The 22,550-nt window shown below is 47.4% G+C and overlaps 3 protein-coding genes across 3 annotated transcripts; 1 reads left to right on the plus strand and 2 right to left on the minus strand.

Annotated features, from left to right (window-relative positions):
* Positions 1 to 283: 283 nt before the first annotated feature.
* On the minus strand, positions 284 to 1,914 carry LOC135398360 (uncharacterized). The gene is made up of 4 exons (XM_064629773.1): positions 1,811 to 1,914; positions 1,210 to 1,368; positions 909 to 999; positions 284 to 517 (listed from the first exon to the last, which is right to left on the minus strand). The coding sequence occupies exons 1-4, from the start codon at positions 1,906 to 1,908 to the stop codon at positions 284 to 286; spliced, it is 582 nt and encodes a 193-aa protein (XP_064485843.1). The 5' UTR covers positions 1,909 to 1,914.
* Positions 1,915 to 2,568: 654 nt separating this feature from the next.
* On the plus strand, positions 2,569 to 9,938 carry LOC135398361 (uncharacterized). The gene is made up of 3 exons (XM_064629774.1): positions 2,569 to 4,143; positions 4,190 to 4,468; positions 9,861 to 9,938. The coding sequence occupies exons 1-3, from the start codon at positions 2,569 to 2,571 to the stop codon at positions 9,936 to 9,938; spliced, it is 1,932 nt and encodes a 643-aa protein (XP_064485844.1).
* A 9,414-nt stretch (positions 9,939 to 19,352) lies between these two features.
* On the minus strand, positions 19,353 to 20,770 carry LOC135398362 (NLR family CARD domain-containing protein 3-like). Its single transcript, XM_064629775.1, has 2 exons — positions 19,655 to 20,770; positions 19,353 to 19,559 (listed from the first exon to the last, which is right to left on the minus strand). Exons 1-2 carry the CDS (start codon positions 20,768 to 20,770, stop codon positions 19,353 to 19,355), a joined length of 1,323 nt encoding a protein of 440 aa, XP_064485845.1.
* Positions 20,771 to 22,550: the final 1,780 nt, after the last annotated feature.

Consider the following 22,550-nt stretch of genomic DNA (forward strand, 5'->3'; position numbering starts at 1 on the left):
GGGTCTGAATATCTATGGCATGAATGTCGATACTTACGCCATAAATGATGGCACCAGGCGCTTCTTTTAGAAATGCCGGCAGGACCGTCCACACAGCTCCAGCTGATTTGTACAACATAGATTTGAAAAAAAAACTATAAACTGCGTGGTCGAGTTAACTTTAATGACACCTGGATTAATATCAGCGGGAAAGCCGGTAGTAACGAAACTATTGGTCATGCATTACATTAAGACCCAATGTTACGTAGCGGCCAATGCATCCGTCCCTGACGTTGCTGTCGTCTCAGTATTTACAACCTATGTGCCAATCGAAGCCCAGAACATGCGAATTGAGTACGTGTAAATAAAACATCACCGTCTGACGGATGCAACTTCTTGGTGACGCTGGCGTAGTCCCTGCATCATCCGCCCTCTTCATCTTGCCATATTTTTCACGTGCTGCCTTCACCATTGCAATGTCACTCAACGATTTTCTCTGGTTTTTTGTCCTGTTCTTTAGTTGTCTCCACCAAGAGTTCTGCGAAAGTAGACATAAATTTGAGTGCAGTAAGTTAAAAAAGATTCTGAGGTCTCTTGACCAAATGAACTGTGTTTCTTAGCAGAGAAGAACAGGAGCAATAAGTGTGTGTGGCTCGAGCATATAGGATGTCATGTTATTTTTTGACACAAAGCGCTTCACAAACAGAGCGATAAAAGTAATCCATGTGCTGCCTTCCTTGAATTACAAACAACAACAACAACAAATATATGATGATGAAGCAGGACGTTACAAACAGCAGCTACATCAAGCTTAGAAATTACAGAAATTACATGCCATAGAGAACCTTGTCAAAGCCCTTAAAGCAGCGTCTGATCTGCATGTTCTTGTCATTTACAATAGTTTAGAACAAGTGAAAGGCAATACTCACGAAGCCTGGTCCATTGATGTCACGTAAGGTCGGATAGAAGTAGACGAGGAGCCGTGCAGCCTCGTAATAAAGGTTCCTTTTTCCAGGGTACCTGAAATGATGACACACTTGAGCAAGGAAAAAGGATATATGTTTCAGGAGGATATTAAAGTTCTGCTATTCAGCTCTATGCTTGGTACATTTCCTGCGATCAGTCCAACGCCTTGAGGAAGTTAGTGTAACGGATTTCGGAAGGTCGGAGCAATTACCTGCTCTGGAACCTAATCAAGAACAAAAATGCTGATTCGAGAAAATGACTTACAGCGTGTAGCGGCATATATCCAAGTGCAACCATGCAATTTTTGTCCTCAGTTGGTCGGACACCTCGCCCAGCTTCACAGCTTTCAGCTGCTCCTGTAGGTCCAGCGGAGGCGTGGGGAACTTATATTCATCGGCAATCCCAGGGCACACAGCACCAACACTGGAATAGTGGTAAATCATTGAAAAAACACGGGAAGATTACAGAATGTTATACTTTGCTTATGAAAGAAAAACATAGCAAGCAAAGAGCAAGCTGGGGGAGAAAGAACATGACACGGTGGGAAACAAACTAACGAGTCCTCACGAATTGTTTCATGGCTACGCAGTACCGGAACTAGAGAAACTACGGGCCTTGAAAATCAAAGGACAGGAAAGAAAAGAAGGAAATCCAAATCTTTCCTCTCACGTGCAGCGTGCGGCTTAAACGGAGCTGTACACAAATACACAAAAACAACTGCAGAAGAGATAGGCGCAGGCCAGCTCGTTCATACGGAACGAGTTAACCGGAGACACGGACACAACCAGCAGTGCTTACAGAACGTCGTCGAAACGTTATCAGAAAGTCGTGACTGCGACGGATAAGGGACAGAAAGCCTACATACCACACCACATCAGTAACAGAGCTGAATACGTGAGGCAGAACGCACAATGACAAAAGAAAGAACTGGAAAAGTACACGTGCAGCGCGCGCGGTCGCCATTGCTGTCTTCGTCGTACTCTCCGTGATTATGGGAGGAAAGGGAAACAAAGCGTATGGATGGATGGTTGGGGCACCCCTAGCGGGCCTCTTCGCAACGAGTGTCCTGCCTCTGGATGTGATTGGCGGTCGTGCGAACCAAGAATTAAAAGTTAGATCGTTCAATTTCGATTGAGCGCGAACAACCTGGACCAGTGTTGCTGGTATCCTTGGAACTTGGATCAGAAGATCACTTGCACATACGCGCAAAGTTGGTGATGTAGTAAATAAACTAAAACTGTTCTTTCTCCAGACATCTATGTTCAGTTAACTACAAACGATTAATAAAACATTGTTAACATTTATCCACGTTCGACGCAAATAAATCATTCAAAAATATCATTTATTTATTTGTCGAAAATGTTGATTATTTGACAATTGACATAAATTATTATTTGACAAAGTGTTGGAGGACTAGGGGTGACAGGCATGTATGCCATGTTTAGTCACTATCTGTCAGAGAGGGAAAACATATCAAGGTGGTTTTGGTGGCTGGTTTTGCGTGCCCTGTGGAACCGGTACGATCATGCAATTCCCCTGACCAACTGTGAATGTTGAAGTGCTGAAGCGATGATGTATAGCTGTTCAAGCTGCGCATACTTCTCTCCTGTTTTCCAGTCGGTTATGAACCATATTGCGTTGGTGCATGCGCATGAACCAGGTTTCAATATTACATGCGGACTTAACGGCTGCAGCAAAACTTTCAAGAAGTACGACAGCTACAGGAAACACGTGCAAAGGAAGCACAGAGACGTCGTCCCACCAGCGAGGATAATTCCACCGTCCAGGACCGAAGACAACAGTGCAGGACCCAACGAAAATGATACCGAGCCAACTTCGAGCGACACTGACGCTGGATCCTCGACGCCAAATTCCACGCGGCAGGAAACCGACGACCCTACGACATACACGAGCGAGATGCTCAACAACATGAAGAGGCATCGTGTACTCCTCAGCCTGAAGGTGACAGAAAATCACATGCTACCTCAAAGTGTTTGCGACGACATCTTCAAGGACGTTAGAGTACTTCTGGAGCTGCTTCTGGATTCCTGCAGGACGTACTTCAACTTACTTGTGTCAAGCGGCCGACTCACCGTGTCTTCGGATAATGGCATGTTGTCTCTTCTCTCAAGTGATATGATTGACATGTTGTGGGACGTGATCAGGTCAGACCATACGCGGCTCAAGTACGTGCAGGAGCACTTTCCGTTTGTGCCGCCAAAGGAAATTAACCTAGATGAAAACATCCACGGACGGTCACATAGGCATGTGTTCTATTATGTGCCCATCCAAGACATGCTAAGAAACTTGATGACGGCAGACATCGGAAGCCATATCCTCGCCAGACAGCAGGAAGACCGTATTTGGAACATCCATAATCAGGTCCTCACTGATGTTTGTGACGGAAGCTATGAAAAGTCCCACGCACTGATTGAGGATGGATCGGCTGGAACGCTGCTTTTGTTGCTGTACACCGACGAGCTGGAGGTGGTGAACCCACTTGGTGGTGCATACGGTACACACAAGCTTCTTGTCGTGTACATGAATCTCCTGAACTTGCATCCCAAATGCCGCTCCAGGTTAAAGACAATCAATCTCGTCCTCGTGGTGAAATACCCACTAGTCATGCAGTATGGGCTTCAGAAGATTATGGACCCAATGGTCGCTGACCTTAACGCCTTGCAGACAGATGGAATCGACATCACGCTTACTGGCTCAGCTCTTCACTTTAAAGTCCGTGTCGTTGGATTCAGTGGTGACAACCTCTCCCTAAACAGGTTAGGAGGATTCACCTGCGGCTTCAGTGCTGGACGAATATGCCGCTATTGTTTAGCCAACGCTAGGGACATGCCGTCACTGACCGAAGAAGCTCGCTGCTCGGTAAGATCTACGGAGGGGCATATGAGTCATATTGCGGCCGCGGAGCTCAGCGCTGACAACGTGAAATTGTACGGAGTGAAAGAAAGGTCGTGTCTACTCTCTCTCAACGGTTTTGATGTCACACGACAACTTCTTCCTGACCTGATGCATGACATGTTAGAAGGAGGCATAAATGTTGTCATCAAGGCAGTCCTGAACTCTCTTCTGGCTTCCAAAACGCTTTTGAGAGCTCACTTCAGTGCTGTATCGCAGTTTCAATTTAAACGTCATGACATCAAGAACAGGCCGCTCACTATAGTACTCACAAACTCGGACAAAGTGCACAGCCAGCCAGAAGCTCTGCTTGTTTCGTCTTCTTCCGCAGTTTTTCGCTGACCGCATTCCTGAAGGGAACCCTGACTGGGAAATCTACCTGCAGTACCGCGAAATTGTGAACGTGCTGTCGTCGGACAAGATTCCTGTCGACTGCGTGAACTACCTTGAAGTGCAGATAGGTTCATTTCTCAGGGCTTTTGTTGAAAGATACCCAGAAGTGAAGGTGACGCCGAAGATCCACTACCTGATACACTACCCCCGTTACATCTCACTTTTTGGGCCCCCTCGCAACTTTTGGTCCATGGGATTTGAAGCCAAGCATGCAAGAGTGAGGACTATTGCAGTGCGCGCAAGAAGTTTCGTCAACACAGCAAAAACAATTGCGACAAGGGTGCAGCTAGGACAATGTTAAAATGCAGTATGTTCAAATGTGCGTGACCCACTTGAAGTTCCTGTTGCCAAGGCCGTGCTGTGGGAAGACTTGCCAGATTTAGTCACGGACGCCTCTGTTCCACAGCCATCCCATCAAGAAGTGATTTTTGAGACCAGAAGTGCAGCAATTGATTTCAATGTACATAATGAAGGCGACATTTTCTGCACAGGCTGGGAGGACGAAGCGCCCGTCTTTGGACAGATTATTATTTTGAACTTATAATCTTCAGGGGCTCTCTTCTCATGTTTTTTTAAATTGCTCCATACGTGCGGCTTCTCACGCCACAGACAAGCCTACCAAGTTGTGCACACAAGCAGGTGTGTGCAAGCATCTCCAGGAGACGAGCACAGCTAGCATCCTTTGGACCTCTACAAGTATAAAAACCACAACGAAGTAATACCACAGTTTGAGTTGTTTGAAGTGTATAGTCTGTCGTCAACGGTGCGTGACTTTCCTTTCGCGTAACCCGTAAAGCTCATATTATACAACCCCCCTGAAACCAGCGTCTATGCACTGAAGTCTATGCTGAAAACTTGTGCATTCCGCTCTCTGCTGCCAAGGGCTGTTACTGAAACGTGAAAATCAATTAAGTTTTCAAAATGTTTGAAATGTTCGCCGTAATGACCCTCGCAGCGTGCAACATGCATTTTTTCCCCTAGACCTTTATGGTCGGTGCTGGATGACTTTTGGATGTTTGGGTTGTGGAGCAAGCATGACATTTCAGAGCATATGTGGCATCAAACAGCATCGCAAATAAAATGCGTTTGACACTACATGCCGTTTCAGGAGTCCGTTTTACGTTTTACCAAATGTTACGACCGCACCGAACTGCATGCCAATAAGTTAGTTTGTTAAAAGAAAACTGTCTGGTTGTCCACATTTTGGGCAAAATGCCACAGAAGAAACTTCGGCAAACAACTTCAAGAATTAACGTAATAAAATCTCCGAAAAAATCCGGTTTTAACAGAGAACTAGTTCATTTTTAGTCAGTACCACCATGACGCTCAGAAGAGGGGGAGGAGGGGAGACAGAGGGACGGCAATTGATTTTGCGTTTTATCTTGAACATATCAAGGAAGACACCTTTCGTCGGGAAGGAAATGTAACACTGGGCCCTCTTTGTTAATTCGGTCGTACCCTAGCTGCTCCTAAAGAACCACCTTTCGGCGTGGCCAAAACGAATCCACGTGCACTGCAGAGGGCACAACCGGGTCTTGGTGTCACCACCGAGATAACAGACAAGGCCGTTTCACGGTAGCGAATACGACACCATATGTTGTCTGCGCTGCGCATTAGATTGGCTGACGATTTTGACTTAAGGATTTTGTGCAGCGAATGAAGTGCAGTGCAGTGTTAAACGTGGCGACTTTTTTTAGAGCGAGGAGAGCATGAAACGGCCTTGTCTGTCGAGAGGGTGGTGGTCTTGGACATTTGGATCGACGCCAGCAAGCCAGGGATCGGAACCGGAACTGAACCCGAACCGAAAACCGAAAAAAAAAAGTTATTTTCCATCGAACCCGAACCGAACAGAAACCGAAAATTTTTTTTTGCTTGTCCTGAACCGAACCGGAACTGAACCGAAGAAATTTGATACGGTTACCGGCTCGGGAATCGGTTCCGAGGTGAAATACCTCATTGTACTATCGACCGACTTTCTTTTATTATTTATTTTTTGTACGATGCCAGATGAGAGTAACAGTTTGTGACTGTATCGCCAGTTTTTTGCCGGAACAAATGAGGGCCCTGACCGGGTTCTGCCAAAAGGCTTCCAGCACTTCGCTTTTCGTTTTCAGCAGACACACCACGGTAGTGCAATACAGTACAATATCAGAGCCTTGCTACTCCCTTCGGATGCCCTCACCATCTTGTGCAACGAAGAGGCAGAGAGTGAAACCGAAACTATGCAAAACTTCGTGCGTTTCTCTAAGAACGCTTCGTCTTGTGAAGCAAGTGGTCGTGGCGATGCAGCAGTAGACGCTTCCTGAAACGGTTATCTTACACCTTTCTCTTACAACCGTGTGCAGTGAGGGTAAGCTCGCTTTCATGTAGCAAAATTACTGTCGATGAACCAGTTAAACCAGGACCGAAAAAAGTAACGGCTCCAATCCCTGTAAGTGTCCCGACCGCTGACCGCTTTTTTTTTTTCGTTTCTCCCGGAGCCGAACCTGAACCGAACCGATATGCCTGAAGCGGTTCAAGCTGATAATTTCGGTTCAGCGGAGCTAAACCCGAACCGAACCAATGTGCCTGAACCCAGACCCGAACCGGACCAAAAAAATTACCGGTTCCGATCCCTGGCACGCATGCTGACGACTATCGCGCCCTCTATTCCGCTGCAGACGAACCGCGCCTTGGCGCTTCAAGGTCACCACACCTGCCCAAGGACAAGAAAAAAAAGGCGGGGAGTAGAAAACAACTTGTACACAAAATTTTACCAACCGCGGGGACGCCTTTACAAGTCCAACAACTATCACACTTTCACTGGAGTAACTATCCGAGAAAGGGAGTAGTAGGGGAGTAAGAATTCCAGCAAGGGAGTAAACTTGGAACAGCGGGAGTAACGGTAGTAGGATGGAGTAACTAACTGAGATGAGGGAGTGGAAGAGGAGTAAGAATTTTGAGTGAGGGAGTAAATTGGTAACTGCTGGAGTAACGGTAGGAGAACGGAGTAACTGACTGGGAGGAGGGAGTAAATGTGAGCAGTTACTCCCCCGTTACTCCTTTTTTTTTAGAGTGAAAAGTGCAGTTTACTTTCCCGTCATTTATGTACTTGTGCTTCATGAGATAGACAACTACGAGTCATGCTACATTTTTTAACAACGTAAAAATCGGATTGATTTTCGTGTCATGGAAAGACGTAGCATGGTTCAAAACATTACCTTGGAAAGCCTGTCGCCCTGTAATGGTCCTTGAGGGTGCGACAGCTTGGTGTAACGCGGGACGAGCGGGTCCCCGACTACCTCTGTGAAGAGTGGTCAGAATGATGCAGTTAACTTGGGATCATCCATTATGTAATGTTTTCCAGGCTGCCTGACCAGGACAAAGAGCATGGCGGCGTCAATAAATCGTTGCCCATTCCCAGCGATGGCCGTACGGCGCCTTGATCTACGTAGACACTGGAAGGCCTGACTCGAAAAACATTCATTTTTAGTGATATTGAAGGCAAGGATTGCTACAGAGAGGACACTTTCGCTTCTTACATGAAACTCGATAAGTTTTCAGACAAACGCATAGGAGCTTTAGCTGGCATGCGATGGGCTCATTTAATCAAAGCAGCAACGGGCCTCCAACGTGTTGGGAGCCACATCTCTGAAGAAGAAGAGGCCCCTGCAGTGGGACTCGAACCCACAACCCTCCTATTTTCGATCAGAGATGCTACCAATTACATCATGCAGGTTACCACCTCTTCAATATACCAGGACACGACAGGGAACAGGGTGACACGCACTCACCCTGAACAAAATACTTGTACATTGTTTCCCAGTCCCACCTACGAGTACATTCACACAGACGAATACGTCCCGACTTGATCCACTGTGGCACTTTATGGCGGTTAGTCGGCGACGCGCCATAACATGGGATCTTTCTGTACGAGTTCTCCAGGGATCTGGAAAGCATACCGTTGACGAATGGGACTGCCCACCGCTATATCACAGTATCAGTAGCCTCCTTATGTGCTTGTAGTACGGCGGCGGGCTCCTAGTATAGGCCGCCGCTATGTTATCATAACTCGATGGTTGGCTGTTTGGGGGCGTGCTACACCGGAGCGATATGCCTCCCGGTGTCCTCTGCGGCCTTGAGGAAATACCGTGGGGGAATGTCCTTGCGCACAGCTATATGGCAGCTTCAATAGCCGGTCCGATGGCCTGAAGGATCTGCGGTGGGTTGATAGTATTTCCCGCCGCTTAGCCATTGTTCGCCACTGGTTCGTTGTTTGATGGTGTGTTATACCGGCCTATCTGCCTGCTAGTGTTCTTCGGTACTCCGGAGAAACTACCGTGGACGAATTGCATTTTGCACCGCTATATTGCTGTACCAATTAGCCTTCTAATGGGTCTGGATGATCTGTGTCGGGCTGATAGTATTACCCACCATTCATTCATTGCTGACCTGGGACATTGCTGGTAGGACCAGGGCTAGGGAAAACTGCTGTTGGTTGGTGGCGCGTTATACTGAGCGATCTGGCTGCCGGCGTTCCTTTGTGGCCTGAAGATAACTCCATGAACGAATTGAATTGCGCACCGCTATGTTGCCGTATCAATAGCCTTCTGGTGTTCTGGAGGATCTGCGGTGGGCTGCTAGTATTGCCACCTACGTAGTCATTGCTGGACAGCGGTCCGTTCGTGTCGCGCTATACCGAATGGTCTGTCTACCGTTGTTCTTCGTGGTCTGGAGAAAATTCTGTGGATGAATTGCATTGTGCACCGCTAAGTTGCCGTATCGATAGCCTTCTGATGATCTGGAGGGTTTGTGGCCTCCTGATGGCATTGTCTACCACTTAATCATTGCTGGACCGTAGTTGGTTCGTGGCACGTTGTATCAAGCGATCTTGCTGCCGCTGTTCTTTTGTTGTCTGAAGAAAACTCCGTGAACGAATTGCATTGTGCGCGGCTATCTTGCTGTCAATAACCTTCTGATGGTCTGGAGGGTTTGTGGCGGGCTGATGGTATTGTCTGCCGTTCAATCTTTGCTAGCCTGCAGTTTGTTCGGGGGGGTGTCATACCGAGGGCTCTGCCTGCTGTTGTTCTCCGGGCGTCAAGAGAAAATTCCGTGGACGCATTACATTGTGTACCGCTATACTGCTGTATCAATAGCCTTCTGATGGCCTAGAGAGGATCTGCGGCGTGCTGATAACGTTACCCGTCGCTCAGTCATCGCTGGCCTGGTGGCTGGTTGGTGGCGTGTTATTTTGAGCGTTCTGCGCGTCGGTGTTCTCTGGTGATCTGAAGAAAATTCCGCGGACGAAATGCATTGCGCGTGGATATGTTGCTGTCAATAGCTTTCTGATGGTGTGGGGGGTTCGTGGCGGGCAGATAGTATTGTCTGGCGGTCAATCATTGCTAGCCTGCAGTCTGTTTGGTGGTGTGTCATACCGTGGGCTCTGCATGTTGCTGTTCTCTTGTCGTCTGGAGAAAATTCCGGGGATGTATTACCTTGTGTACCGCTATACTGCTGTGTCAATAGCCTTGTGATGGCCTAGGGAGAATCTGCGGCGTGCTGAGAGCGTCACCCGTCGCTGAGTCATCGCTGGCGTTATCTTGATGAAAGTTTGAACGTTCTGCTTGCAGGTGTTCCTGGTGATCCGGAGAAAATTCTGCGGACGAAATACATTGCGCGTGGATATGTTGCTGTCAATAGCTTTCTGATGGTGTGGAGGGTTCGTGGCGGGCAGATAGTATTGTCTGCCGGTCAGTCATTGCTAGCCTGCAGTCTGTTTGGTGGTGTGTCATACCGAGGGCTCTGCATGGTGCTGTTCTCTTGTCGTCTGGAGAAAATTCCGGGGATGTATTACTTTGCGTAACGCTATACTGCTGTGCCAATAGCCTTGTGATGGCCTAGGGAGAATCTGCGGCGTGCTGAGAGCGTCACCCGTCGCTGAGTCATCGCTGGCGTTATCTTCATGAAAGTTTGAACGTTCTGCTTGCCGGTGTTCCTGGTGATCCGGAGAAAATTCTGCGGACGAAATGCATTGCGCGAGGCTATATCACTGTTGACTGCTGTTGCGCGACTATATTGCTGTTTCAATAGCCTTCTGATGGCCTGTATCACCTGCGGCGTGCATGTATTGTCAACCACTTCTTCATTCCTGTACCTGGTGGATTCGTGGCATGCTATGCTGAGCAATCTGTCTGCCGATGTTCTACAGTGGTCTGGAGAGAATACCGTGGACGCAACCGTGCCTCCTATTTATTCATGGTTCCATGAAGCCTAAGGAAAATGTCGTTGATACGCAGCATTGCACATGGCGAGCTGATTCTGCTATGCACCGCTAGACCACTCTGTCCTCGGTCATCCGATGACCTGCTAGGTATACGGTAGGTTGATGCAACTGGGCACCGCTAGACCAGTTCCTCCATGGCCCTCCGATGGTCTGGAGGACCTGCGGCGGGCAGATGGCGTTGTCCACCGCTACGCCGCTTTGTCCATGACCCTCCGATGATCTGGAGGGCATGCGGTAGGCTGATGGTGTTGCCCACCACTAGACCAGTTCCTCCATGGCCCTCCGATGGTCTGGAGGACCTGCGGCGGGCTGATGGAATTGCCCACCGCTATGCTATTCTATCCTTGGTCCTCCGATGGTCTGGAGGACCTACGGCGGACTGATGTTATTGTCCGCCGCCTTGTCGCGCATCAGTTCAGGGAACGGGAAGAACTTCCCGCTCCTGAACTTGGTGAAAGAGGCCTCGAGTACTGTACCGGTTCTTCCGGAACACCTTCCGGCCACAGAGCCCTGTTGACGCTCTCTACCCACGCCTGGACGAACGGTCGCCTGGCCTCAAACTCAGGTGGGACCAGGGATTCGCAGAGCGATAGGTTCTGCTCTATTGCCTCGACGTCCACGACGAACCCCTGCAGGCTTCTCACGCAGATGAAATACGTGGCCGTTAAGGCCACAACCAAACTGAAGGCCGACGCTACCAGCAAAGCGCGGCCTCCTGGGATCCCATGGTGCACAAGCACTGTCCCGGTGGCGAACAGTACGCCCGACAGCAGGAATTGGGCGATGACGACGCCGTACTTGACGTTCTTCGAGATCAAGCAATCCGCCATGACGACAGCTAATAATAACAAATTAGCAGAAACGAAGATACACCGTTCTCGTTTCTTGCATATTTTTCATCGCCCTCTGGTCGCGATTTATAATTACGAACCTCTGAAAATCATACTAATAATAAATAATCATTACGACCGATGGTCTTATGATTTTCAATTAATGGAAATTACGCTTCAACTCCATGTATTAGAAGTGTGCCAAATAACTCAGTTACCATTTGTAATTAGAGCAGATCGTCAGTGTTCACAGTGGATAAGAGAGGGCAGAATTTCAGTCGCTATGTAGACGCGAATTCTATTGGTAGAGCTGGGTCAAATAACGCAAAACTCGTCCTTTTGGTGGAACCAGAGCGGGTATGAAGTGCTCCATTAAGGAGCAGCATAACATTACTTCTAAAAATTTAGGCCTGCCCATTTGCGTTGGTTCCGATGAGGCAACACGAGAGAAACGCCACCTCTGGTCTCTACGGAAATTGGTGATAGACTCGTGTGATGTGTTACCACGTAGCTGAGTGATCATCCGGCTCATCCGTCGGTCCCGATCCAAACTGGCTTTATTCTTTTTCGAACATTGCCCCAGACCAATATCATCTTCTTACTCCGATAACAGTACTATCGAACCAACTCTGCTACATATAGTACAGTAGCGGCATTTCTGGGGTTGCAATGTGTGCCACGTGACGCCTCAGAAAAAAAAAGAAAGAGAAACGAAAACAAAAGGGAAAAGTCGACAGAAGCTTCGTAAACGGTCGTGGCGTTGATGATGATGATGATGATGATGATGGTAGGAGAAACAAATGGAGAGGTGAGCCCGCTTACAGCGGGACAAGCTACTCCAGGTCTAGTAGAGAAAAAAGGAAAAAAGAAAAAAAAACGACTAAGAAGACGAGAGCTCTGGTATGCTCTTAACGAAGGTTATGAGTGAAAGCTCTGCACCCTGACGATGAATCGCGGACCATTCGCTCAGCACTTTCACGACGTCAGAGGGTCGGCAGTTAAGACGGTCCAGGGATCTCTGAAGTTGCAAACGTGCAGTGCGAAACCGCGCCTATTCGAGAAGAATATGTTCCGAATCTTCACGCACATCTCCATGTTGAACACAAGGACGAAAGTTGGCCGCATATCTCGAACAGAAATGCGTTGGCAAATGGGACACTGAAACGGAGTCTGAAACGGAGTCTGTGAGGCAAATCTTCGAGCGGCCGAGACATCCGCGGAGGGATTCGGTAAGACAGGTCAGGGTCAATTCTGCGTTGCAGCGAAGTCGGCCCTGCGGAATTTGACCACTGATTCCGAACTGAACCCGGCTGGATGACGCACAACATACGTTTCGCATCCTCAGAGGTGAAATGTATCTTTTGCGTGGACCTCGTTGGTGATCATCACGCGCTCCTCTGTCAGCACCATCATTCCCAGCAATACCGGCAGCACACTGATGTCGGGCCGATGTACTCCTGCCGACACCCCCGATATCGGCCCAACATACACTTTGCAACACCGCCCAGAGTTGGGCCGATGTCGGGTCAGGATATGGGTCCGATATCATTTGGACATGCCGCCAATGGTATTTCGATATGCTACCGACATGCTGCCGATTGGTGACTGATGTTGCGCCAACATAATTTTGTATTTGTATTCGCGTGTTCGCAATCGTAACCACAAAAACAACTTTAGACTGGTTATTTGCGAGGAAACAATGTTTTATTTCTGCCATTGTTTCTTAATCGTTTCTTATTTCTGATGATTTCCTTTGTTCCTCGTATTTCCCATGGCGGGCAATAAGCGCGGCGTTACAAAAAGCAAGACGAAAAAAGTTTAAATGCCCTTAGGACCACGGAAGTGCAAGAAGCTTTCAAAAGGTACCGGCATTCCTTTCGAAGCGAAAACAGATACTATATATTTAATGTCTTACGAGCTTCCGCAAATTCGAGAGCCCTGCTCGTCTCGGAATCAAAATGGTGGAGGTAACATGTCTCAGTTTAATTCGCACAAACATGCAAACAAGGCTCAAGTGAGGAATTGCTTCGAATATTAACTCGTCATCAACGTAACGAATGTGTTTCCTACTTGCTTTTCGCGCGAAACACCAAGTAAGTCCATGGAAAGCCAGTGTCAGCGTCATGTCGTTGGCTTCGGTCAACATCGAGCCGACATTGCCAACTTCAGTGTGATATATATGTTGGTCGAAAGTTGGCAATGTTGGCGTCATGTGCCTGGTTTCTATGACCATCAAGCCGACATTGTCAATCTCTGTGGGGTGTTAATCGTAAGTTGACATTGTCAGCGTCATCTTGCTGGTGTCGGTCAACATCAAGCCGGCATTGCCAACTTCAAAGTGATATCGGTAGCAAGTTGGCATTGTCGGCTACATGTCGCTTATTTCGGTCAACACTGTGCCGACATTGCCAACTTCAAAGTGATATCGGTGGCAAGTTGGCATTGTCGGCTACATGTCGCTTGTTTCGGTCAACACCGAGCCGACATTGCCAACTTCAGCGTGATATCGGTCGCAAGTTGGCAGTGTCGGCTAGTCGCTTGTTTCGGTCAACACCGAGCCGACATTGCCAACTTCAGTGTGATATCGGTCCCAAGTTGGCAGTGTCGGCTAGATGACACGTTTTTCCATCAACATCGAGCCGACATTGCCAACTTCTGTCGTACATCGGTCACAAGTTGGCAGTGTCGGGGATATGTTGGGCCGACATGCCCAACTTGCTGCCGATATCGGCACGATGTCGTGTGCTGCCTGGGCGCGATGTAACCGGATCCACTGGAGCTCGACTGTGTGCCCCTTTTGCGACAGCGGCATTGTACGATAAAATATTGTCGTACACTATGACTGCAAGGCCATTGGAGGCCACAGGTGCGCGTAGTGCTTGAGGGCCGCACTTGGAATCAGACAAGATTGACCACTCGTTGCTTGGTTGGCAATGTACTGGACGGCATTGAGAACTGCGTACAACTCTACAGCCGTAGAAGACGTCTGATGCAATAAGCGCACAGCATGGCGGACAGTGGAGTAGTCCTGTGATATTGGTGGATGCATCCGTGAAAGCCATTGCCCTTTCTGCATGACTCGTGATATGGATTTATAATCTGAGCTGCTTAAAGGGTCTGACGGAGTATTGGAGGAGATGAGCCATGTTATCCTGTGCCACTCAAAAATACTGCTTAAAGGGACTATGAAATTCCTCGCACCCCCACATTTTTTTTTTTTTCGGGAAACTGTTCTTCCCGCCGAGAAAGTAATATGCCAGAAATTTTTCCGGGCGAAATTGCTCCACTCTGTGAGAAGCGCGCTCGAAGTTTCTCTTTCGCATTCCTCCTCTCCCACGCGCATCTCCCGTGGAACGAGCAACTATGCGGACTGTGCTGCTGGCCCTCGATACGTCACGGGTGTTGCGCGATGTCAAGCGATGCCCGCCATAGACATAGCCAGCTGTGAGTGGGGTGCGCCTGCCAGTCGCGCTTACAAGGTCACAAGGTCTCTTGTCGCATCTGAGGGCTGAAGCATTACGTTTCTCTTCGTTGCAGGCGTTCGGATAACACGCTACAATGAACAGCTTTTGTGTGTGAATCGTTTCCTACGCTTGCGCTGGCAGGTATGACATGTGAGCTGTACAGTTTAGTCGAATGCAATTGTCTTCTGCACGGCGGCCGTTCACAACAAGGGACGCAAGCACACAGCTCCGGTGCTATGAGGTTTTTGCTGAAGAGATACGTGGGTCCCTAGCGATTCACCGCAACGTTGTATTGGTTGCACCGCTGTCACCAATAGAAAGTGTCTGATGGTTGCCTGGCGTTGCAATCATGTTTACGTGTTGGCAGTCTGACAACAACGCAAGTGCTTTGTGAAGTGCAGTGTGATATTTGGAAGCTATCCCCTTTTGTTGCTCGACTTGTTTGTACGAATTATCGATATAAAAGTATGTGTGGTCTAATGTTTTTTTTTTACTTTTGTTTCAGCTCGTGTTCTTTATTACCATTACTATTATTATTCAAAGCAGCTTCGCGCTTTCAAGCGATTCTGATTTACTCTGCAGTTCGTGGTCCACAGACGCGACGGGCTGGCCGTATTTCCTCCCGTCAAAGGACTTATTGTTTGCCTAAGAATATGTTTCACGCAAAAATTTGTGTTTTATGAGGTATTCAGTGTTGAGCACGTCGTAGATGTGAACAGTTAGGATTAACAACAGCCATGCCTACAGAAACTCAACTGCAGCCTATTCTGTAAGAGTATTCTGTACATCGCATTTATTTCTGATAATTGTTTGTTGTTTAACACATTTATTGATCAACCAGGTTTCCAATACTATGTAATACATCCATAATTAACCCCGACACTGAGGGACACAAACTAACTACACCAGCTCGCGTGCTTCATTGCCACGACTCACTGACCGATGCGCTGTACTTAAACTAAGACGAAATGGGCTACCATGTTGCAGAAGAAGCAGCGCATAGTTTACGCTGGCAAAATACGTTCATCTCTTGGTGTTGTGACGACGAAAATATATCGGTAAGCGGCAAAGCGACATGTAAACAAAGTCACATGACCTCAAAATGACGTTTTCTATGACGTGCGACCAGGACAAGATGGCAGTTTTGCCAAAAGCACCCGCTTGAGGGTAGTTACAAAAATGGCGGATTTGTGTCACCCCTGTGCTCCTGCAGATCACGGGTTTGGGACCCCGCCATTTTCCTAGGACCGTTGCGTTTATGGGAGCTTCCGGCGGCTGGCTTGTGCTCACGTTTCTCTTTCCTGCGAATGTTTAGGTAAGTAAAGTACGTTTTGTGCGGTGTGCTGCATAGCAACAAAAATAAATGTGTATATTCCAGTGACCGGGAAACAACGGCTTGAGTTGATGCGTTCATACCGCAGCAGACCACTAAAGACATCCTGGGCGTTCGAGATGCCTGCAAGGAAGCGAACAGTGAATGTAAGGAATTTGTGAATGAACCTCTTGAAGGTGCTTAAGGTCAGCCTTCCGAGATACCATAAGTTCTTGGTTTATAGGTTTTGGAAAGTTCGGCAACAACAATGTTTTCGTATAGTGCGTATGCCACCCTTGTGAAAAGGAAGGATACTACAGTATCCTGCCTGCCTGCCTGCCTACACAGTAAATCGAAAATGAACTTCACTGCATAGCAGGGTCTTAGCCAACCATAATCTCGAATGATATCGTTATCCGCCCTGATTTGTTGAAAACGGGAGGCGTACGCCTTTTTTGTGACACTTATGCTCTTCATAATTGTCACAAAAAAGGCGTACGCCTCCCGTTCTCAACAAATCAGGTCAGATAACGATACCATTCGAGATTACGGTTGGCTAAGAGCGTGCTATGAGGTGAAGTTCGTTTTTAAGAGCGCAGGTTTCGCAAAAAAAGAAAAAGAAAAGAAGAAAATGCTCCAAGGACATCGAACATGAAACACCAAATTTTATTGGCTTGCATCCAGTACATCATCGTTTGCCGAATGGAAAGCATACTCGGTTCACTAATTCCAACACACACATATGGAGCACACGTTGCACGAACACACAACCCATCCGATGCACCAGACAGTCCTCCAAACGTCGAACGCACAATTCTCGAAACTTCGAACAGGCTGGCAGTGCAAAGCTCAATCAAGATCATCCTTAGTGACGAACACGAAAGTTCCTCAAACGAAATGGTCGACGAACAATTGTCCAAGCAAGTGGGGTCCATGTCTAGTTTAGGTCCGCCACTCGATTTCAACCTTGAAATCTACATACCTGGATGTAATTATGCAACGTGCATCGTAATCTGTAATTAATATGCGGCGCTCAGTTCCACAAATTCCTCTACAGACCTGTGATTCACGGAAAGTTTCGGCAGCGGAGGCCATGCCATCTCCATGCGCTTGTTTACCTATGAGTGTCTACGCACACCTCACCCTCTTCTCGGCATTCTTTTCGCCTGTTCTCCCTCGCCCGTCGCTAGGAACGCGTACCACTTCCGCTAGCAGACAGCAGCCGCAGGTAACACCCTTTTTACACCTTTTGATCACATTTTTGGAATGAAAAAGGGTGTTTATGTTCCAAAACACCCTTCTTTTGCGAACAAGGGTGTTTTTTATTTACTGTGTACCATTTAAACGAAGATGTGGTAAGCAGGGAAGATAATCCTTTATAAAATGCTGATATGAGCATGTGTTGTGAACATTACAGTAGGAAACTGAGGCAGTATAAGTCGGATGTAGACGAAAAGTAGGGCAGTTCGACACATCCCAACACAAATGCTCACAGTAAATCATTTTACACCTTTTTTGAGTAAATTGCTTGTCCTGACTCCTTTTTTCACACCACAGTGGCTGGTGTATTTTAATACACCCTTTCCTAAAGGATATTTTATAGGAAGCACTCCTACAATAGGTGCTTTAAAGAACAACACTTTTATTAGGGGCGTAATCCATTGAGAACACCATTTGGGAAAAGGGTGTTCTGTAGAGAATACCCCCAATCTTATCGCGTATAGTACTAGCTCCTGCCTAGCTGCAGGCTCGCATTTTCACTTTTGTGGCTAGCACCGCACAAAAAAGAAATGCGGTAATTCGTGCACTGTGTTGCCTGCCTGTGTATCATGTATAATACTGTGCAACTGTGAACAGTGATTTACCTGTTCACCTGTGATATATACCTGTATATATACCTGTACCTGTGATATACCAGTGCATTTATTACAAAGTTGATCAGGTGCTGAAGCTTCGGCGGAATGCTGGCATCGCCTGGATCGCAGCATCGTAACGCCGTCCGTTATCGTGCAATGAGCGCCGTTCTGATGCCGCGATTCCAACAATGCTCCCGGGCACCCTCGTGTATTGTCATCAACAGCCTATATTGGCGTACTGGATAGATCATACACTGAAATACAATTTGTTGGTGCATGTTCGTTAAGTGTAGTAGAGCGCAAAACACGTCTGTAACGGTGACGGGAATTCGTCTTTGCAATTTCCACATACACCTGCAACGAGTCAAAGATACCATCTAACTTCCCTGCATCCTTCCCAGTCAAATACTGTGTTTTTAACTTAAGTTATCGTTTATAATGTGATTAATTGCTGAGTGGTGCTGTAAAACCAGTACAATTTTTCTTTCGCGAATTAAAACACCATTTTCAATACCTATATTCCCAGTTCAAATGAGGTGTAAAAAAGGTGTATAGAACCTAAACACCTCTTTCAACTCCTCACTTTTCATCGACATGGGATAAAATGTGGTGTATGTCGATATTGCACCTTTAGTAATGCTCTTAATTCTTACACCATTTGCTGCAGTTCGCGGGATATAAAAGGGCGTTTTTATAAGAATACACCTGTTTTGAGCGAACAGAGGTGTAAAATGATTTACTGTGTAGGCTGTTAATGAGCACTTAAACTAATAAAATAAAAATAAAAGTCAGCCAATCACCACCATGCTTCGGGAGCCGTAGCCATGGAGACAAACCGCCGCACGAGGAGCCACTGGTTGCCACAGAAGGCCTGTGTCTGCAATCATGTGCGACGATTGGCTGCCATGTACGAAAGAATGGGAGGAGGCATTAAGCAGGCCTTCTGACTCTGGGCGGCATTAGTCAAGCTCAAAGGAGTGAAATGACCATTGACCTATGACCATTCTCATTGATTCTTGTTTTGCATGTGAATGCTCCCGTGCTGCCTTGCAGATACGATTACCAACCGCTGTATAAGCCATGGTATTTGCGATGGTGATGTCTACATGTGTGTCACAGTTTGTGTTAAAAAAATTGAACGCAGGTTCGCACTGATGAAAGCAAAAGGAAAAAAGCTTTACGCCTATCCCACGTAGTCGTTTTGTAAGCACCAGCAAGTGCTGCGTAAGAAAGTCGAGACCCTCTCTATAAAAACAACAATTTCGCAGCTTCTACACACTGCCTCGCGTCTTCTTCCGTACACTCTGTGACACACTTAACTTGCTGCACCACAGAATCGCACCTCCAGAGTATCTGAAATGCTTCTCTAAGTACTCCTCAGTCTCTCCTAAGTCTCCCTGCAGTACCCAGGGCGAACCTCGTAGCACGATTGAGGAGCTGCTCATTTCTCCGGAGCACGTTAAAAATCTCGCACAGTGCTCGTGAGCTACAACCCTCCAAACCCGCACAGAATGTGGAGAGCGTGTAGTTCTTGGGGAAATGCCTCGCTATCACTTTGAGTGCCCCTGCGTCAAAATAAGCCATCTGTATGACAAAAGCGTACAGTGTAGTGTTCGCTTCGAGCATGGCTGAGAACGCTCTGGCGACTTCAGTAGTAAAATATGCGGACAGGAGCTCACACGGTTGATCGTATCGTTGTTTGTAAGGCCCTTGATGAAAAGAGCGAAAACATCGTCATCTTCACCGTCAACTTCACCGACAACTTCAAAAGGGCATGTGCAGCGGGGAAACTTCAGGGACCTGGTCTTTTCGATAAGTTGCGCAAGAGCTTTAACCACCTCGCCTCCGGGTGTCGCGTCATCAGCTCTTTCGATGTGCACTTCTGTGTGACAGTTTGATGCTAGTGCTGAGGTCACCTGTAATATAGGGGTCTCCTCAACGCACGAAATGTACGTCTTTTTGACGTCGCCATAGTTGAGTGAAATGAGACGTGCCAACTCGTTCAGCGCAAGGGTGTTCCACGTTGTACAGATTCTGTGGCAACACTCATGGCCTCTGATAACCTGAGCAATCTCTTCGTCAACCTCGCCAGAGAAATCGATCGCTCCAAGACGCGCCACTTTCAGTGAAGTGTTCACTGTAAGAGCCTTCACAAACTGTACCCGGGTTACTTCTGTCAGGTCGTTCCAGGAGATATCGAGCTCACGAAGCGTATGGTTTGACTCCAGAGCTTGTGCTAGATGCCTTGCACCTGCGTCTCTGAACCTGCTCCCTCGAAGTTGAAGCTTCTGGAGAGTAACGTTCACTTTTAGAGCCTGAGCAAACGGAACCACATCACTTTTCTCCGTACCACAATCATTGAGCTCGAGCGTTCTTATTGTCTCGTTCGTCTTCAAGGCATCAGAAATGTGCGGCATACTACGGGCACTATCATTAGATTTATTTATTTTCAAATTCTCAATCGAACTGTTGTCTCTGAGTGCAATCGCGATAATTTCCAATGCATCGTCAGGCATATGATAGAGAAAGAGGTCCTTCAGGTATCTGTTGCATTTTACAATTTCCGCCAGATGCACAGCAGCAGCTTTCTTCAAGCTGTAATCACGGATTTGCAAAGACGTCAAGTGGTCGCACTGCTGAAGTGCTTTCAACAGGAGCTTCATCCCCTTTTTACTGAGGCCGCAGTAGTGTAGCACAACAGATTTCAACTGCGGTGACCTTTTGAGTCCTTCCGAGAGTCGTGACGCGGACTCGATATCGAACTTGAGGTCGCGTGCTTCAAAATGCTCTAGCATGGTGTCAGGCCTGATGCCTCAAGAAACACGTTGTGCTGTGCGGTTGGATGTGGGGTGACTGCTTTGACGCTTTTAATGTTAGAGCCGTGTGCAAGGGCAAGTTTAAGGGCCGTCAGGAAGTGGACAAATAAGGGGTGTTTCGTACAGATCTATTCCTTGTATATGCAGGGGTGTTGTTTCACGAGCCAGCAGATCAGGAACAGAGAGTACAGCAACGCAACCTGAGAGAAGATGTCATCATTTGACAGTATTGGGGAAACATTCAGCTCTCCTTGCTTACTTTCGTAGAGCTGAACATCAACAGAGAATAAGATTCTATTGCAGAGTGTCACGTACTCAAGCAACCAGCATCCTGCCTCATCATTCCTGGAACAGGGCTTTGCGATGTCAACGCCTTTTCGTTTGGAGACGTTCCGCACAGAGAAAATTCTTGATGTCACCGTTGCGGGATCAAGGAATGGAATTTGTCGAGCGATCTCGGCGATCTCTGGGTGGCTCGAAACGTGTCTCCCGCGCTGTTAAATGTCATGTTGTTCTGTAAAGAGAAGTAGATAGAGTTGGGGAGGGGACAGACAACAATAGTTTTCAGTTCAGTTGTGTGAAAGTTGTCACAGCCATGATGTTTGCGAAAGCGTTTTGCGAACGAGACACCTAGATTCAAAGGGCCTATTCAGTTTCTTCCCCACACACACGCGCAATGCATGTTCGTTGTGGCATTCGTCGCACTCGTGGTATTACTCGAAATGCAAGCTTTCAATCACATGCAGAAGTCCATCTCGCAACTGCCACAGCATAGAACAACGTCACACGGTAACAGTGCAAACAACTGAACGGCAACAAGTTGGGAAAATGCGACGCTCGCCGTACTCTTTACACGTGCTTCGACCTCCACGTCCTCGCCCTCCCACGCATCACGGAGCGAGATGCAGATGCACTCATCGTTGCCTAAGTTGAAAAATGTCCTCGTGATGTCTGGAAACTATTCGTTTGAAATCTGAGGAGTTCGCGGTACAGGTACGGACTAACCAGCTCAGCATTATCACTCCTTGTTTTGCAACGCCTTACGTCTGCAACCTTGTAGCTGGTAGCTCGTGGACTCCCCACACAAGGCACTGTCGTCTGACGCAACTCAATGCCATGTTATATACCAAGTGAGTCTGGCCATTAATGGGACCTGCCTATACCTGGAGCTCCACCCACTTTTTGAGCTCTCTGGCCAATCACGAGCCAAAATACAGTTCGCTATTATTGCAGGCCATCCAGTACTTGTACCTCACCCTTATTTACTGGGTGCCATCATTTTGGAGAAACTCGATTGATTCGGATTCAAACGGATACCGCTGGTGACAGACCGAAACGACGGACTTTGCGCCCACTTTTATCAACGCCGTCTGCATGGAGAAAGGCATGTTGGGAAGACTCAGAACTGCAGAAATGGTTGCTGGCAGAAGTGATTGGCCAGGAGAGTGGTAGAACCACTACTTCGTAACAGACGGCTGCTGGTATGAACTGTTAAATCACGTAACATAAGCAGATGGAATGGAAAGTTGACAAAGATGTATGAATACATAAAATTCAATTACATTGTGCAAAATCTTACACATCGGTGATGTCTTTCCTGCTATTCTTGGGGTCACGGTCTTCATAGGCCTAACGTTAGTGAAGAAACAGGTAATTGTCGCGTAAATAATGATGGCGGAGCGAAAGCTGAAGCAGATTTTGAAGATAGATACACGAGGATATATACTTACAGAATGAATTTAGTGTAGTTTATGAAATC

This window comes from Ornithodoros turicata, chromosome 6 (assembly GCF_037126465.1).
Source record: "Ornithodoros turicata isolate Travis chromosome 6, ASM3712646v1, whole genome shotgun sequence".
NCBI classification, from domain to species: Eukaryota; Metazoa; Arthropoda; class Arachnida; order Ixodida; family Argasidae; genus Ornithodoros; species Ornithodoros turicata.

Excerpts from the sequence above, each read along its gene's own strand:
- LOC135398361 (XM_064629774.1), top strand. The coding sequence starts at position 2,569 with ATGAACCATATTGCGTTGGTGCATGCGCATGAACCAGGTTTCAATATT. Across the intron at positions 4,144-4,189 it reads TACTCACAAACTCGGACAAA|TTTTTCGCTGACCGCATTCC; the intron begins GTGCACAGCCAG and ends CTTCTTCCGCAG. Across the intron at positions 4,469-9,860 it reads TTGAAGCCAAGCATGCAAGA|GTGTTCCTGGTGATCCGGAG; the intron begins GTGAGGACTATT and ends TTCTGCTTGCAG.
- LOC135398360 (XM_064629773.1), bottom strand. The coding sequence starts at position 1,908 with ATGGCGACCGCGCGCGCTGCACGTGTACTTTTCCAGTTCTTTCTTTTG. Across the intron at positions 1,000-1,209 it reads GATATATGCCGCTACACGCT|GTACCCTGGAAAAAGGAACC; the intron begins GTAAGTCATTTT and ends TCATCATTTCAG. Across the intron at positions 518-908 it reads ACATCAATGGACCAGGCTTC|AACTCTTGGTGGAGACAACT; the intron begins GTGAGTATTGCC and ends CTACTTTCGCAG.
- LOC135398362 (XM_064629775.1), bottom strand. The coding sequence starts at position 20,770 with ATGCTAGAGCATTTTGAAGCACGCGACCTCAAGTTCGATATCGAGTCC. Across the intron at positions 19,560-19,654 it reads ACAACGATACGATCAACCGT|ATGGCTTATTTTGACGCAGG; the intron begins GTGAGCTCCTGT and ends TTTGTCATACAG.